Below are 13,883 nucleotides of genomic sequence, written 5' to 3' on the forward strand. Positions count from 1 at the left end.
TCTAAAAGTAAAGTTGAATACAGTAAATCGGACTCTGCAGCTAGATGAGTAAAAGGTAAAGTTCCACTTCCGGTTAATGGAAACAGCCCACAAGTTGATAGAGATCTATGTTTTGCACCTAATACTTGTATGCAAAATTTGGTTGACCTAAGTGAAAGCGTACTCAAGTTATCATATTTACATATATACACACATACACACACAGAAACATAATTCCAAAAATGGCATTTTTGGGCTCAAGAAGGTCTAAAACGTTGGGATTCATCAAAATCTTCAAAATCATCTTTTCACGATTCCCATACTTGTATACGAAAAACACTGATAGCAGTCACACTTGACAGGGGCAGATCTTACGCTTACTGACTTATGGCAAAAGTGGCATCCTATGACAATGATATGCTGATATTTGTCAACGGAGATTGTATGGATAAGCGCTCGAGTTTATGCACCTGTTAACAATGAAACACATGTAATCATTTGGAGGGGTGTCCACATACTTTTGTTCATATATTGCACCTCACTTCCTTAACACCGTTTCTCTCATGGACTGCTCTGCAGATCTGCTTCATTCCAATTTGGTGTTGTTTCAAGACCCTAATTGTCATTATTCTGATATCAGGAATATTTACAAAAATGGTTTGATCTGCAGTCACAGAATTCTTTATTTTGTGTAAACGTACATCATTATTTGCTTGCCCTGCCTAAAGAATTGCTGTCTTTTTTCCAGCATTGCACACTTTGACTTGCCTGCCAGCTGGAAGTTTTCTTTCAGTTCTAAAAAACATACAAGTTTATCGCTACTGAGTACAGTTACTGAAGTGCACAGTCGAGAATAGGTGAACTGAACTTCAGGGGTCACCAACTCCGGTCCTGGAATGCCGCTGTAGCTGCGGGTTTCCATTCTAACCCATTTCTTAATTAGTGACCCATTTTTGCTGCTAATGGACTCTTTTGCCTTAATTGTAACTAACTTGCCATTTAAGACTTGGACGCCTTCATTGTTTCTTTATTACTTAATTAGCAGGCCAACGATGAAATAAAACAAGCCACACATGACCAGCTAACCTGCATCCATCACACAATATCTGAAAATAAAGAAAGGTGAGGGTCTTGGTTATATTGATCTGCTCAGGCCCTCGAAATATTTGGATGGTGCTCTTGGGAGAAGGAACAACAACTGTTCTGGAGAAGTGTACTGTGGTGGAATGAGACCATGGAATTAAATAATGGGTTTAATGAACAACAAGAATGTGTTTCTAATTAAGAAATTACAACCAATTTTGTTTCATCGTTTCCTAATTAGAATCCGATTCTTGTTAGACCTGTTAATTTAGTTCCATGGCCAGCTGGCTCTCTCATTAACCTTGTGATGGAACCAACTACCAGGAAATCTGAGGTTAACTGATACTCAGTAGGACAGTTGCATTACTATATTGTGGCCACCAGAGGTCCCCATCACCTTGCACTTAAAATGTAATTTTCAAATTTGTTCAATCCTAAACTGTTAGCAACACTCAGTTAACAGTTAAGGGATCTGATTATTTTAGCCTTATCTTAGATTCAAATCCTGCATTTGCCCATTACATGTGTGCAGTCTGCATAGGCTTTTCTCCCTCATGTGTAATAATATACATGTTAGATTAACTGGAGATTCCATAATAGCTCCATTCAGGTGTAAGCGTGTCCACGATTGAGCCCTGTGTTGGACCAGTGCCCTGTTCAAGGCTGATTTCCTACCTTGTACCCAATGCTGACAGGAAAGTCCCCAGCTCTCCACCAACCCTGAATTGGATTGATCAGATTTAAGAGTGAGAGTATCATTTAATTTATAAAAGTGTGTCCACAGTACAACGAATGGCATTATGGGCCCCAGTTTCAAATCCTGGCTGGGATGCAATGCCATGTTCCGATTTTGCTTTTAAGAGTTCCTTCCTAATGCCATGATAGATTAATTAGCAATACTGTGTGTGTGTTTGTAACTGTGCCATACAGTAATAATTTATTCTTTACATTGGTATAGTGCTTTCCTCGTAAATCAAAGCCTTCAGTGAGCGGGGAGCCACTTTAACCACCACTAATGTGTAGCATCCACTGGGATGATGCGATGACAGCCATTTTTGCACCAGTACACTCACCACACATCAGCTGTCAGGTGGTGAAGTGTTGAGACAGTTAGCCAATTAGAGGCTGGGGATGATTAGAGGGCCATAATGACTAGGCCTAGGTGGGAAATTTAGCCAGGACATCAGGATACACCCTGCTCTTTGTGAAGGATGCCCAGGGATGTTTAATGACCACAAAGAGTCAGGACCTCAGTTTTATGTCTCATCTGAAGGATGGTGCCATTTTTACGGAACAGTGTCCTTATCACTGCACTGGAGCATTGGGATCCTCACACAGATAGGGTTAGCACCCCTGCTGGCCTCAACAACTCCTCTTCCAGCAGCTAGATGGCTTCCCATCCAAGTAATGGCCGGGCCTGAACACACTTAGTTTCAGGTGGATGACCTGTTCTGAAGGGAAGTCCATTAGGGGTGAGCTTTTACCTTCTTGAAGCAAATCCAGCTTTGCTAGGCTATGATTATCTGCCAATGTATTAAAATGAACCAAACAGAAAAAACAGACAGCAAACATACAGTATGATCTCCTACATGAATTTTATGGCAGCCCTCACAAACTAACATGCATTTTCCTGTCAACACAATAAGGAAGAAAGTGCAGTTATAGCGGGATAAAAAACAAAATATACATGAGCACGGAAGAAAGATAAAATCATTACCTAATCTGGTGAAGTAATCCATCCTTTTCTTCTTCATCTTCCAGCTGCTCCCATTAGGGGTCGTCTCAGCAGATCATTTTTTTTTCCATATCTTCCTGTCCTTGTCATCTTGCTCTGTCACACCCATCACCACATCCATAAACCTTCTCTTAGGCCTTCCTCTCTTCCCCTTACGTGTCAGCTCTATCCTTAGCATCTCTCCTCTGTACATGTCCAAACCAACGCAATCTCGCCTCTCTGACTTTGCCTCCCAACCGTCCTACCCGAGCTGACCGTCTAATCTTCTTCTTCTTCTGGCTGCTCCCATTAGAGGTCGCCACAGCGGGTCATCTTTTTCCTTATCTTTCTGTCCTCTGCATCTTGTTCTGTCACCCCCCATCACCTGCATGTCCTCTCTCATCACATCCATAAGCCTTCTATTAGGCCTTCCTCTTTTCCCCTTACCTGTCAGCTCTATCCTTAGCATCCTTCTCCCAGTATACCCAGCATCTCTCCTCTGCACATGTCCAAACCAACATAATCTCGCCTCTCTGACTTTGTTTCCAAACCATCCCACCTGAGCTGACCCTCTAATGTCCTAATTTCTAATCCTGTCCATCCTCGTCACACCCAATGCAAATCTTAGCATCTTTAACTCTGCCACCTCCAGCTCTGTCTCCTGCTTTCTGGTCAGTGCCACAGTCTCCAACCCATATAGCATAGCTGGGCTCACTACCATCCTGTAGACCTTCCTTTTCACTCCTGCTGATACCCGTCTGTCACAAATCACTCCTGACACTCTTCTCCACCCACTCCACCCTGCCTGCACTCTTATCACCTCTCTTCCACAATCCCCATTACTCTGTACTGTACTCCATCTTCACCAACTCTACTCCCTGCATCCTCACCATTCCACTGACCTCCCTCTCATTCACACACATGCATTCTGTCTTAGTGGTCCTACTGACTTTCATTCCTCTGCTCTCTAGAGCATATCTCCACCTCTCCAGGGTCTGCTCCTGCTCCCTACTATCGCTACAGATCATAATGTCATCAGCAAACATCATAGTCCATGGGGACTCCCATCTCAACTCATCTGTCAATCTGTCCATCACCATTGCAAATAACAAAGGGCTCAGAGCCGATTCCTGATGTAATCCCATCTCCAGCATCATTCCAACCGCAGACCTCATCACTGTCACACTTCCCTCGTACATATCCTGTACAACTCTTACGTACTTCTCTGCCACTCCCGACTTCCTCATACAATACCACAGCTCCTCTCTTGTCACCCTGTCATATTCTTTCTCCAGGTCCACAAAGACGCAATGCAACTCCTTCTGGCCTTCTCTAAACTTCTCCATCAACATCCTCAGAGCCAACATCACATCTGTGGTACTCTTTCTTGGCATGAAACCAAACTGCTGCTTGCTAATCATCACCTCACTTCATAACCGAGCTTCCACTACTCTTTCCCATAACTTCATGATGTGGCTCATCAATTTTATCCACCTGTAGTTACTGCAGTCCTGCACATCCCCCTTATTCTTCAAAATCAGTACCAGTGCACTTCTTCTCCACTCCTCGGGCAACCTCTCATTTTTAAGGGTTTGCATTAAACAATCTGGTTAAAAACTCCATTACCATCTCTCCTAAACACCACCACCATGCTGTCATCTGGACCAACAGCCTTCCAATTCTTCTTCCTCTTCATAGCTGTCCTCACTTCCTCCTTGCTAATTTGTTGCACTTCCTTATTCAATATCTCTACATCATCCAACCTCTTCTCCCTCTCTCGTTCTCTTCATTCATCAGCCTCTCAAAGTACTCTTTCCATCTGCTCAACACTCTCTCCTTGCTTGTGAGTACGTTTCCATCTTTATCCTTTATCACCCTAACCTGCTGCACATCTTTCCCAGCTCGGTCCCTCTGTCTAGCCCACCGGTCCTTTTCTCCCTCCTTAGTGTCCAACCTCTCATACAACTCATCATACGCCTTTTCTTTAGCCTTCACCACCTCTCTCTTCACCTTACGCCTTATCTCCTTGTACTCTTGTCTACTTTCTGCATCTCTCTGACTATCCCATACATACAGTGGTGTGAAAAACTATTTGCCCCCTTCCTGATTTCTTATTCTTTTGCATGTTTGTCACACAAAATGTTTCTGATCATCAAACACATGTAACCATTAGTCAAATATAACACAAGTAAACACAAAATGCAGTTTGTAAATGGTGGTTTTTATTATTTAGGGAGAAAAAAAATCCAAACCTACATGGCCCTGTGTGAAAAAGTAATTGCCCCCTGAACCTAATAACTGGTTGGGCCACCCTTAGCAGCAATAACTGCAATCAAGCGTTTGTGATAACTTGCAATGAGTCTTTTACAGCGCTCTGGAGGAATTTTGGCCCACTCATCTTTGCAAAATTGTTGTAATTCAGCTTTATTTGAGGGTTTTCTAGCATGAACCGCCTTTTTAAGGTCATGCCATAGCATCTCAATTGGATTCAGGTCAGGACTTTGACTAGGCCACTGCAAAGTCTTCATTTTGTTTTTCTTCAGCCATTCAGAGGTAGATGGTGTGTTTTGGGTCATTGTCCTGTTGAAGCACCCAAGATCGCTTCAGCTTGAGTTGACGAACAGATGGCCTGACATTCTCCTTCAGGATTTTTTGGTAGACAGTAGAATTCATGGTTCCATCTATCACAGCAAGCCTTCCAGGTCCTGAAGCAGCAAAACAACCCCAGACCATCACACTACCACCACCATATTTTACTGTTGGTATGTTCTTTTTCTGAAATGCTGTGTTCCTTTTACGCCAGATGTAACGTGACATTTGCCTTCCAAAAAGTTCAACTTTTGACTCATCAGTCCACAAGGTATTTTCCCAAAAGTCTTGGCAATCATTGAGATGTTTCTTAGCAAAATTGAGACGAGCCCGAATGTTCTTTTTGCTTAACAGTGGTTTGCGTCTTGGAAATCTGCCATGCAGGCCGTTTTTGCCCAGTCTCTTTCTTATGGTGGAGTCGTGAACACTGACCTTAATTGAGGCAAGTGAGGCCTGCAGTTCTTTAGACGTTGTCCTGGGGTCTTTTGTGACCTCTCGGATGAGTCGTCTCTGCGCTCTTGGGGTAATTTTGGTCGGCCGGCCACTCCTGGGAAGGTTCACCACTGTTCCATGTTTTTGCCATTTGTGGATAATGGCTCTCATTGTGGTTCGCTGGAGTCCCAAAGCTTTAGAAATGGCTTTATAACCTTTACCAGACTGATAGATCTCAATTACTTCTGTTCTCATTTGTTCCTGAATTTCTTTGGATCTTGGCATGATGTCTAGCTTTTGAGGTGCTTTTGGTCTACTTCTCTGTGTCAGGCAGCTCCTATTTAAGTGATTTCTTGACTGAAACAGGTGTGGCAGTAATCAGGCCTGGGGGTGGCTACGGAAATTGAACTCAGGTGTGATACACCACAGTTAGGTTATTTTTTAACAAGGGGGCAATTACTTTTTCACACAGGGCCATGTAGGTTTGGATTTTTTTTCTCCCTAAATAATAAAAACCATCATTTAAAAACTGCATTTTGTGTTTACTTGTGTTATATTTGACTAATGGTTAAATGTGTTTGATGATCAGAAACATTTTGTGTGACAAACATGCAAAAGAATAAGAAATCAGGAAGGGGGCAAATAGTTTTTCACACCACTGTATATACGTGTGTCTATATACTGTATACATACACACATTATCGTTCCTCCTCCACACTATGCGACACTTCAGTTCCACCCAGGGGGGTAAACGTTAACATTATACAAAGTTATTGTCCGTTATACCTGCATTGTTATCACTCTTTAATATTTTCTTTATCAGTATGCTGCTGCTGGAGCATGTGAATTTCCCCTTGGGATTAATAAAGTATCTATCATTAAACAGTGTTTTATTCACAAGAACATAAGGAAGGTATAAAACCCCTGGCTGCACAACATAGCCTAACTAGCATGGCCATTTGTCCTTGGGTGGGGTTCCAAGTGCACATAATAATCCAACACATACCACACCTTTTGTACTTTTCTCCCTTCTGCAGTCATTCATCCAGCTGATCGCCACACTTAACTCCTCAGAGTCAGGACTTTGGTGTGTGTAAGTCCTTGTGCTTGATCTCCTGACACTACACCAAGAGCAGCCCTGTACTTCTGCATTCTTGCAACCTTTAAAGGGGCAATTTAACCGTCCCAACCACAACAACAGGTAGCATGGAGACACATTATCTTTATAATTACCTGTGCTTTTGGGGAAATTTTATTATCTATATCTGGGGCTCTTAGTACAGACCACTACTTGTGGCAGCCCATCTACATTAGCAGGGTTGTACACATTTGTTCTGCCAGTGGGCAATCTAAGACATCTTACACCCCAATTCCCGTCAAGAATTGTCTACAATTGCCCAAGATCACAGTCTTGGCCTGAACTGTGTCGCCCTCCATAACTACTAGTCAAATTCAAATCTCTACTCCTTGTCTTTATTGTACAGAAAAAGCTATAAATGTACCAAAAAGCAAAAGGTAAAACAAGTGGAAAATAAAGTACAGTAATCCCTCCTCCATTGCGGGGGTTGCGTTCCAGAGCCACCCGCGAAATAAGAAAATCCGCGAAGTAGAAACCATATGTTTATGTGGTCATTTTTATATTGTCATGCTTGGGTCACAGATTTGCGCAGAAACACAGGAGGTTGTAGAGAGACAGGAACATTATCCAAACACTGCAAACAAACATTTGTCTGTTTTTCAAAAGTTTAAACTGTGCTCCATGACAAGACAGAGATGACAGTTCAGTCTCACAATTAAAAGAATGCAAACATATCTTCCTCTTCAAAGGAGCAAACAAATCAATAGGGCTGTTTGGCTTTTAAGTATGCGAAGCACCGCGGCACAAAGCTGTTGAAGGTGGCAGCTCACACCCCCTCCGTCAGGAGCAGAGAGAGAGAGAGAGAGAGACAGAGAAAAAAATCAATACGTGCCCTTTGAGCTTTTAAGTATGCGAAGCACCATGCAGCATACTTAAAAGCTGCACACAGAAGGTAGCAACGTGAAGATAATCTTTCAGCATTTTTAGACGAGCGTCCGTATCGTCTAGGTGTGCGAACAGCCCCCCTGCTCACACCCCCTACGTCAGGATCACAGATAGTCAGCGCAAGAGAGAGAGAAAGAAAAGTAAGTTGGGTAGCTTCTCAGCCATCTGCCAATAGCGTCTGTTGTATGAAATCAACTGGGCAAACCAACTGAGGAAGCATGTACCAGAAATTAAAAGACCCATTGTCCGCAGAAACCCGCGAAGCAGTGAAAAATCCGCGATATATATTTAAATATGCTTACATATAAAATCCGCGATGGAGTGAAGCCGCGAAAGGCGAAGCGCGATATAGCGAGGGATTACTGTACTATAATTCGATTGTTGTAGACAGAATATTCTCAGTTCCAACATGTCAAGTGAATCTAAGTATGCAGTTAATTACACGAGTAAATGACTTTGAATGGCAGAACACTGACTGTCCAAGTCGTCTAACGAATCAAGCAAATGTAAACAATGTTGACCAATGAAAAGCTTGTTGGGTTTGTTTCCATATACATTCACACTTTCTGTTCATGCACATATAAACTATAAGCTGCTTTGGATAAAACCACTTTTGGGGGAAAAAAAAAAAAAAAGTAATGTCCAGAGTTGGGAACAGAAATGCACTCCAGATTAAAGATAAAAAAAAAGCAGAGACCAGATTCAAGAACCACCACTAATAATTAATCAATTATCTTGAATAACAAACCAAACACTGGACTGGAAGCAGAAGCAAAAAAAAAACAAACAAACAAAAAAAAAACACAATTTTTTTGTAAAAATTTATTAGATAGAAAGCTAAGAAAGGTGAAGTCATTTTTAAAAATATAAATTTTAAGGAATACAGGCATGAGACTGTCTGACAAACTCACAGAATGACACAGATGAACAATATCAATGTAGACTTTGGTTTTGAAGCTAGTCTCCCCAATTTTGAGCTGATGAAAAACGAGGGCCTGCCACAACTACAAACCAACAGGTTAAAGAACCACAAGGATAGTTTTTTTTTTTTTCCCGCCCAAATTATTTGACGACATCTCTCCGTGAAGGCCTGCACAGTTGAAATGACAAAATTCTGAATGAGCCAACTAGCAACTGGAAACATAAAATGTAATCAAAATTGATCACCACTTTTGGGTTTCCAAACACGAAAAAAATAATTTTGGAACCATGGAAGATATAAACTTCATTCAAATGTAAAGCAAAGTCAATTACAACAGGCTTTCCTCTAACAACCCCTTTAAAAAAAAAAAAAAAAAAAGTTACAAATACTGATCTTCAACTATAATGTACAGTTGCATCTGTATTTAGACCTTTACAAGAAAATGCCAGACTTTACCCACCCACTGCTCAAATGACTCTTTCATGCATCAAAATGTGTTTAAATTTCACAAAATGAAGGGAATACAATGGGGCAAATAAGGGGGTAAAAGAAAATGGTGAGAGCACAGGAGGGTGGCAGAAACAGAGCGTGACTTTCTTAAAATGTTGCAGTGGCAGGCAAAAAAAAAAAAAAAAAAAAAAAAACCCAGCAAAATTGCAGGTTCCTTCACCCCACCGCCTGTTGTGGTTACAGGAACGAGAGGCTCCCTGGTGTGGAATAAATGGAAATATCCCTGGAATGTTGACCATTTGTTTGGTTTTGGTTTATAAGCTATTGAGTTCTTGTAGTGTCTGGTCCAGGACTTGATGCATCCCCAAGTTCTCCTCTTTGGCACTTGATAATTTTTCTGTTGTGAAACAAGAAACAGCAACATTTTTACAAAATGCATTCTTGTTGGTTAGTCACATGCTGCTTTGCAACTGCAAAATAAAAACAATATGACAGACTTCATACCAATTAAAATTGACAGCAACTTCAAAGACAGCAAACAGATTGTATTTTGCATCTTGATCATGGGAAGGCAATAATTTCACATGACATTGTATAAATTATCAGGTATCATGAAAGATGTACTATGAATGTATAAAAAGGTTTTATGAATGTGCTGCTTCTTGTGCCACTCAAACATTCATCATAAGCTATGTGGTGTATATTAATAGATTTTAAATCTCCCATCTTCAATTACAGTTCTTCACAAAATGCATCTTTCTCAAAGCATGATTTTTTTTTTTTAAAAAGTACTACTGTAAAGCATGTTACAGTAAATAAAACTGCCCTGGTGAGTTCAAAGGCTCCTTTATGACTCATAAAACCCTATCAGATGTTTCTTTCTTGGCCAAACAAAATTAATTCCAGACACATTAAATCTTGATGGATTGTATTTAAATACACTAGCCACTGCCCTCTTTAATATCTGGGTTGGCAGTTGTTTTGTGCCAGATGTTTTTGTGCCATGTTGCAAGCTTACAGCTTTTAAGTTCTAGGAATTAAACACCATACCGGATGAGCTAAAGAAACCTTTCCTTGAATTGTCGTCATTTACAAATGTATCCTTTTTCAACATTTATCACAGATTATGCTATTCGCAGTATTTTCCTCCTGTACATAACTTACATACATTTCATATGTTACTGAAATAGGATCATCATGTTGTGTGGTAATGGTTGACAATGCTTACTCTACTGGAATACCAAAAATTCTGCTGATGCTGTAACTGCCTTGAATTGTAATTTGGAAAAAAGTCAATGGCCATCTTCATATTATGTTATTTAAGTGTGGCCACAGTATAATTTCAAAAGCTCTGCAGTGATAGACTATACAGTGGTCACTAAACAGGAATGTGAAGCCCTCTGATTGGCTTGCAGATTGCAGATTTTTCATTACACTCATATACATTCTAAGTGTTTACTTTTTTGTTTTTTTCTTAAATGTTGAAAGATCTGGGTAGCACTCTGAACATTTGTGCAATGCAAAAGATTTGTTTTCATCAACCCAACAGAGTTTGGATGCTATATATGAGTTACCAAGAAGCATCATGTTGAGTACTGCCATGTACATTACTAACAGGCTGAGAATCTTGTGAACGTCAGAATTCTGTAAAAGATACCAGAACTGTACGGATATGAGAACTCAGGAAAGTTTTATTTGTGGGTTTCATCAGTTTATTATAAAATGTTTGCAATAATAATTTCATTTACATAACACATTTCTACTGTTCTCAAAAGTACTTTAGAATTATGTGGCATTCTACCTGGATGATATGACAGCAGCCATTTATGCCCACATATGTTCACCACCCATTAGCAGTTAAGCAGTGAAGGGATGAAAGAGAATTGGTCAATAAGGGACAGACTGACCATCCATGGTAGGCAATTTAGCCAGAACATTAGGAAGTACCTTACTCTTTTCAAAGAATAACCAAAGATCTTTCATGACCACAAAGAGTCAGGACCTTATGTCTCATCCGAAGGACAGCAACATTTTTTTGTTTGTGTATTTTTTTTTTTTTTTTTTTTTAATACAGCAGATCGTTTCCATCACTGCACTGAGACAATAAAATCCACACACAGACCACAGGGTAAGCATCCCCCCGCTGGCCTTTCCAAACACCTCTTCCAGCAGCTTTTTCTTGTTTGTATCCCATTCAAATACTGATCAGGCCCAAATAAGTTTAACTTCAGGTAGATTACCTGTTCTGATGTGCATGAAGACTGGCAATATAAATGTTAATGTACCCACAGGTAGCAAACAATTGTAAATTAAGTAAGCTAGAAGGGTGTATTGTGTTAGTAGGGGGCAAAAAACAACACAAAAAACTAAACACATAACCTATAATCAACCTGAACAGAATACATTGACCAAATTGAGCCAAAGCCCTCTATTTATAACTTTCAAGTTACCACCGGCTGGATTTTCCATCAGCTCAACCACGTCGCACCTTCCAGACACATATGAACCTAACCTGGAGCTGGCTGAATGTCTCAAATTTTATGGCTGCGCCTATCATATTGTCGATTTTATATACATGTGGATACAACATTGAGAAACAGTTACTTGCAGACTAGTCTCTTCACGAATGAAGGCCAAAAATAGGAGTACAACTGAAATAGTGCTGGAGAGCCAAGGAATTGGTTAATGAGTCAGCAATCCTAGCCACAGGGCAGTCTGTCACTCACTTTCCTCTCCTCACCCATGACCAATGTCCGCCCTTTCCTTTTTGATGGTAGAACCATTCGTGATTAGCTCTCGGGTTTTAGTCTGCAATTAACTATTAGTCACCGAAATAGACATTTGTTTCAATTTCTATCCTTTGCAAAGCTGCAGTTGTGGGCAGGAATTGAAAGTTGGGGAAAAAAAAAAAGCTTCTGAGCTTTGTCTAGCTCAGCGGTGACCACTTAATAGAAGAGCAAACAGTGCATGAATCTGCTTGAGTCTGTGGGTTGGTTTGAAAGTTCAGATTGGGTACTGCAATATGCTGGACATTTTCACAAGAATCATGCAATGCATGAACAAGCAATTTTCTTTAAACCTAAGGAAGCGGGCAGGATTTGAAAGAGATTTAGGAATACGGAAATGTAATGTAAAAGGGGAGCAGGCAAATTAAACCCAATTCAACAAATATACTACCACTTGGGGTCACCAATATCTTAAAACATGAGAAAAATGTAAAATGTACAGACACACACTTGTGTTTTTAGAGCATCAACTGGTTGCAAGATTTATCTAGGCGCATTGTCACGTTTGAACTTAACCTTTAGTTTTTGAAGTGTTCTTTCTTCTACTTTTGGGCTTGTAACAGCACATGCATTTCTGGATACTCAATTACTTAACATCTTATAATAAACTGCTGTGGGATACAAGTCACACTGAGGTGCAATATTTATATGCTTGATGAAGCAGTTGTAGGAGTTACTTTTCATTTCTAAAATGGAAAACATCACTTGCTGTATATTGTAAGGCTGCAAAATACCACAGTGAAATTTTTAGTTAAACATTCTTAATATTACTCATCTTTACGGACATGACTTTACTTTGTACCTTTCAATAGTGGCCTTATTTTCAAATACTGTGAACTTCAGTTTGATGCATGAGGACTTTCTTTTCTATATGGTTGCAAACTCAAGGAAATATGACAGTAATAAACTGGACGCTTCTGACATACAGATTACCTTACTTAAACATTAAAATTTATACTCTCACTGTCGATGGTATCCACCGGCTACATACAGTATGTATACTTCAGCAACACATGGAATATAGAGGAGCAGGTGGAACAAATATTCCCACTTAAGACACTTCTATCCCAGCAGTTTAAAGGCACTCTTGTCAAAATTACAAGCAAATGCCATGTAACCATTATTTCAACTACAGATGACCCTTTCCACTAAGACTTACTCCACTGTTTTCTATTTGCACCTTTATTTATTTATTTATTTTTTTAATGCGGGAGAACCTTTAATGATTCCAAATTTCCATGTGCATTTCTTATTTTTCAAAATAAAGATGGACGCAGAAGATTAAGAATCTTAGAACACACATAAATAAGCACAGACTTAGAAAAATAAAAAACAGTGATAAGGTTGTTGTGACAATCCTGTACCTGCAATTATATTCATCTCTTACTTTCCATGCAAATAAAAGCACAAAATACAACAGTTTCACAACGTAAACCAGTTTTGCAACTCCGGTCTGAGCTGTGCATCCCTTTCCATATCAGTCTTAAAACTGATTTTGTTTTACATTGTGTATGTACAGTATGCACTGTATCTGCATGTAAATGCACATTTAATATAAAAGCTCAAACATTCACAAAAATGTGGGGAAATTAAAGTGGCAGGAAACCTTCCCAAAGTTATGATACTACTGGACCGATGTACCATTCTGATATCTTAACATTCAGGCTGCAATGCTCTTTAAAGAAAACTTACTCTTGTTTGTGCTATTAAAGGAGAAATGGGGCCAAACCATTTCAAATTCACAGAATAATAATAGCACACATGACTAAAGGTGAATTAGGGTAGAAAGGTCAACAAACAGAACACATGGTTTCATTTGTACAATTTAGCAGATATGACTGATGCAGCACACATCTAATTAATAAAAAATATTTTGTCACCATAATATGAGAAGCAGTTGAACAA

The 13,883-nt window shown here is 39.9% G+C and overlaps 1 protein-coding gene across 2 annotated transcripts in view; it reads right to left on the bottom strand.

Annotated features, from left to right (window-relative positions):
* Nucleotides 1–8,789: 8,789 nt before the first annotated feature.
* tpm4a (tropomyosin 4a) overlaps nt 8,790–13,883 on the bottom strand; it is a 92,731-nt gene continuing 87,637 nt past the window's right edge. For both annotated transcript variants that reach the window (XM_028816516.2, XM_028816518.2), the window contains one exon: nt 8,790–9,589. In XM_028816516.2, the coding sequence (XP_028672349.1) occupies nt 9,507–9,589 (83 nt within the window). In that variant the 3' untranslated portion in view covers nt 8,790–9,506. The remainder of the gene's footprint in view (nt 9,590–13,883) is intronic.

This window comes from Erpetoichthys calabaricus, chromosome 12 (genome assembly GCF_900747795.2).
Source record: "Erpetoichthys calabaricus chromosome 12, fErpCal1.3, whole genome shotgun sequence".
NCBI classification, from domain to species: Eukaryota; Metazoa; Chordata; class Cladistia; order Polypteriformes; family Polypteridae; genus Erpetoichthys; species Erpetoichthys calabaricus.